Source organism: Miscanthus floridulus, chromosome 16 (assembly GCF_019320115.1).
Source record: "Miscanthus floridulus cultivar M001 chromosome 16, ASM1932011v1, whole genome shotgun sequence".
Lineage (NCBI taxonomy): Eukaryota > Viridiplantae > Streptophyta > Magnoliopsida > Poales > Poaceae > Miscanthus > Miscanthus floridulus.
The window spans coordinates 37,506,874-37,511,116 of NC_089595.1; the positions used below are offsets into that span (position 1 = coordinate 37,506,874).

The 4,243-nt window shown below is 43.6% G+C and overlaps 1 protein-coding gene across 1 annotated transcript; it reads left to right on the forward strand.

Annotated features, from left to right (window-relative positions):
- The first annotated feature begins 1,250 nt into the window (after positions 1-1,250).
- Positions 1,251-2,994, forward strand: LOC136513389 (transcription factor MYBS3-like). The gene is made up of 3 exons (XM_066507397.1): positions 1,251-1,718; positions 2,149-2,345; positions 2,438-2,994. The coding sequence occupies exons 1-3, from the start codon at positions 1,364-1,366 to the stop codon at positions 2,777-2,779; spliced, it is 894 nt and encodes a 297-aa protein (XP_066363494.1). The 5' UTR covers positions 1,251-1,363; the 3' UTR covers positions 2,780-2,994.
- Positions 2,995-4,243: the final 1,249 nt, after the last annotated feature.

A 4,243-nucleotide genomic window follows, 5' to 3' on the forward strand; every position in this document is an offset into this window, starting at 1 on the left:
GACGAATCGTCCGCCACACATTTTGCAAGTTGTGGCGTAAAAAATGAATTGGAGCGTGCGGCGGCTACCAAAACTTCGGCGAGTTGTGGTGTCGGTGTTTGGCCGACGTGGCATGCCACACTTGTGGCACGGCGAGCTACGGTGCGCTGTGGAGGCGAGCCAAACACGCCTTTATATTCTCTGATTGACAATTTCAGTGCATGCATCTGTTTTTGTTTGTCGTCTACTTTTAATAGGGTATCACCGAGAACTTATTAAAAACAACTCCCTAATTCATTTTTTTACAAAAAGGAACCGTAAATTCTGTATCTGAACTTTCTAAAAGGTTAGCATGCATTTTGTAAACTCTCCCCTCCAATTCCCAGGTATGCGAATGCACGGTAAACTAGGATGCGGGCCAACATTGGTGTCCGGTGGCTGCTAGCCGCCACTAGCCTACTGGGGTTCTACGGCCAACCGGGAACATCTGCACGCAATTAGTGCCCGGATGACATTTTTGAGGGACCTGTTTGGCACCTGGTTTTGGCACCTTTTAGTCACTAAATTGCCAGAAAGGGTGATTAAAAAGTGAATAAGCTGATTTAGTCCTCTAGTCTCTTGAGGGTGACTAAAGGGACTAAACTAGCTAAAAGACACCCGCTGCCCCTAATTAATGCCCCTAATATCCTCATGTTTGGTTTTTTAGCAACCAAATACTGCAAGCTATTGGGAAAAAAAAGGCAAAAAATTATCTCCTTGCTTAGTTGTATAATCCATGATCCGGCAATTGTTTGTTAAGGAGATCCTGAATCCTCTGACGTAGAGTTTAATCAATTTTAACTCAAGAATAATACACTATAAAGTGGACGTGACAATCACCGTAGTACTTATTTATCTTGTAGTAGTATACTGTATTCGTCCAGCGATTATGATAAAGGCATCAGCAACTAGAGTACTTTCTAGAATCTTTAGTCACTTTCTGTAAGATGAACGTGACTAGGAAACTTATACTGTTGCAATCATCTGACATTCTCTGTTTGAAACACGGTTTCCAAAAATCATATGTTACTAAACAAAACATATCTAACCAAATACTATGTGGTATAGATTTATAAGCTGTGTACTGAAAGTGACGTCAAGTATAGTAGTGGCAGAGACTCAAAAGATACCTGCGGATTCTGAATACCACAACCATGTAAAACAGGATGATGTTATACTTGTCCCCTTCCATGATACAAGACTGTTTAGTAATTTCCCAAACAGCCCATGATACATTCTGCACCCTTTATTAAACCTCTACTAGCTACAACATCTTACTCCATCTTGTCTAGTTGGACAGAAGTTCTCTCTTTCTTGGCCCTTGTTCCAACCATCACAATTGAGCATGGCTAGGAAGTGCTCCCGCTGTGGAAACAATGGCCATAACTCCAGAACTTGCAGTGGTCACAGATGCCCAGGGACCAGCATTAGCATCAGCAGCACTAGTACTAGCCGTGGTAGCTTGAGGCTGTTTGGGGTGCAGCTGCAGGTAGGCTCCTCTCCTCTCAAGAAGTGCCTCAGCATGGAATGCCTGTCACCAATTGCCTACTACGGAGCTGCTGCTGCTGCTACGTCAAGCTTGTCGCCATCCGTGTCATCGTCTTCGTCTTCACTTGCCTCAATAGAGGAGAGCTCCCAGAGGATCACCGGAGGGTACGTGTCGGATGGCCTCGTGGTCAGGGTTCAGGACAGGAAGAAAGGTGAGATTGCGAACAACAAACTAATGTGCTTACTTCAGTTATTTGTTATTTTCTAGCTCTGTTTCAGAGTTTCCTTACCTCTGCAGTTCGCTTGAATTTATTTTGATCATGAATTTTGTCCGGAAGCTGTGAACTTCAGTTACTTGTCATAGTTTCTTGCAAGGATTGATCGATAAGTCTATGTTTGGGACTGTATGTTTTCGGTAGAACAATGTTATTGGTTAGTCTGTTACAATTATCGAACGATAAGCTTAATCTCCTGGTCGAATTGTGAACTTATCAAGTGATCAATGACAAAATATTCGCTGTCAGTTTGTAGCAATTAACGAATAGTTATCTCCTGAATGATCAGCATGCCTCGGAGCTGTTTCACATTTCAGGATGTCCTTATTCTTTTGTAACTCCTGAATAATCAAAACAAGTGTCTCAGGAGTTCCATGGACCGAGGAAGAGCACCGGATCTTCCTTGCCGGCCTAGACAAGCTCGGGAAGGGCGACTGGCGAGGCATTTCCCGACACTTTGTCACGACACGGACACCGACGCAGGTGGCTAGCCATGCCCAGAAGTATTTCCTGAGGCAGAACAGCCTCACACAGAAGAAGAGGAGGTCCAGCCTCTTTGATGCGGTAACTGACCTGATGAATTCTCCGATCAGTTAACCTTTTGTTCCTTGGCAGTGTACCATGTAATTTTTACCTGTTACCTACACGCTCTGCAGGTTGAAGGTGCTAACAAGGCAGCAATCCGCAGGACAGCATCAGTATCCGATCTGCAATTCCCCAGCCTGTCGCCGGTGGCCGCAGACGCAAGGACGACGAAGGGAGCTCCGCCTGCGCTGCTGCCTCCATGCCTGAACCTGATGATGAGCAGCGCATCACAGTGTGCTGGTAGTAGTGATGCATCAGAGTCACAGAACCCATCTTCCCTTTACCTGATGGCAAAGCCCAAGGCGCAACTCCAGATGCCTGATCTGGAGCTGAAGATGTCGACATCCCGGTTATCCGAACAGCCTGGTGCCTCCCGGGGAACGCCTCTTTTCGGAACTATCAGAGTTACCTGATCTTCTTCTATCCTCGGTTCTCATGAAAAAGAGGGATGGGAATCAGAAACTGGCGTCTAGGAGATAAGGCAGCAGAAGCAGCAAGAAGCTATACTGTAATTTCCTAGCTTGATCAACCGCGCCCTTTGGGGAAAAAAATAAAGCAAAGAGAAGCAATAAATTATGTATCTTATTTAAGGATGAAAACGAACGGAATCGAACGGAGAACTCCTCAACCGTTTTCTACTTTTACATTTGAATACGAAAACGAAAACGAAAGCGGACAAACCGAACACGAAAACGAACACGAACTTACGGAATATCGAGAATTTCGAAAACGAAACAATTCGAGCGGAATTATATCGAACACGGTCGGTATACGAAAACTCAATACGGAATACCGACCCGTAGACCAAGTGCATGACTAAGTGCATACATGATCAAGTTCAAGTGCATATAATAATTAACAAGTGCATATTATAGAAACATGAACTCGAACTGAGTCAGAATAATTTTATTAATCTTTTTAGAATAGATGTAGTATTTTATTTTAAAGATTTATTCAGATTTTTCTTTTGAGTAACAAAGATTTATTCGGCTGATGCAAAAACTATCAAATGATTGACTTTGCAGGTGGGGGTTAAACCGATGAGCTTGATGGGCTATGGCCTAGGTGGGCTTTCGTGTAGATGCTGCCGGTTTCCTGACATTTAGCACCATCTTATGAGGTGAAGAGAGACGAGGCTGAGCGCCGTCTATAAGAGAGGGCAGCTGGCCACCAGTAGAAAGAACACAGCTGCGTGGTGAACAACCTGTAATTGGACTGTATGACCTGTGCAGTTGGCCAAATTCGATTTAAACCAAATTTTCAATTCGGAATATTTCAAATTAAAAGTAGAAAAGTAGAAAACGGTCGGAAAAATGTCTAAACCGTTTTCTACTTTTACATTTGAAATACGAAACATCTGAAATGCGAAAGCGAAAACGGTAAAGTCGGACAAGAAAATGCGGATTCGATCGGATTAAATATAAAAAAACGATGCGGTTCGGTTCGGGATATTTCCGTTCCGTTTTCATCCCTAATCTTATTATCATACTTCTCTTATCACCTTAGCTTTATGTTGACACAAAGGCATGGCAAAGTAGTTGCCCGTCATATTTCAGAGCGTGGAAAAGGTGAAAGATGAGCCTATAATATTCAGTTTGCACTTGCAGTGATCACTGACAAGGACAGGCAGAATGACCTCCACTGCACACAGACATGATCATGTCACCCTTGTAGAATACCTTAGCCCTGCATGCATGCATGGAGCCAATTTGCGAGCTATCAAAATTAGTTCTACATGTTCTTGTGACTGTTACCAGTTCTGTACTGACATATAAAGATCTATCAATCATTGTTCCGCCTTGGTTTGTCATCTCTCCCTGATAAAGACTGATCACTACCATATACACACATGGTACACCCAGGGGCGGACACAGGTG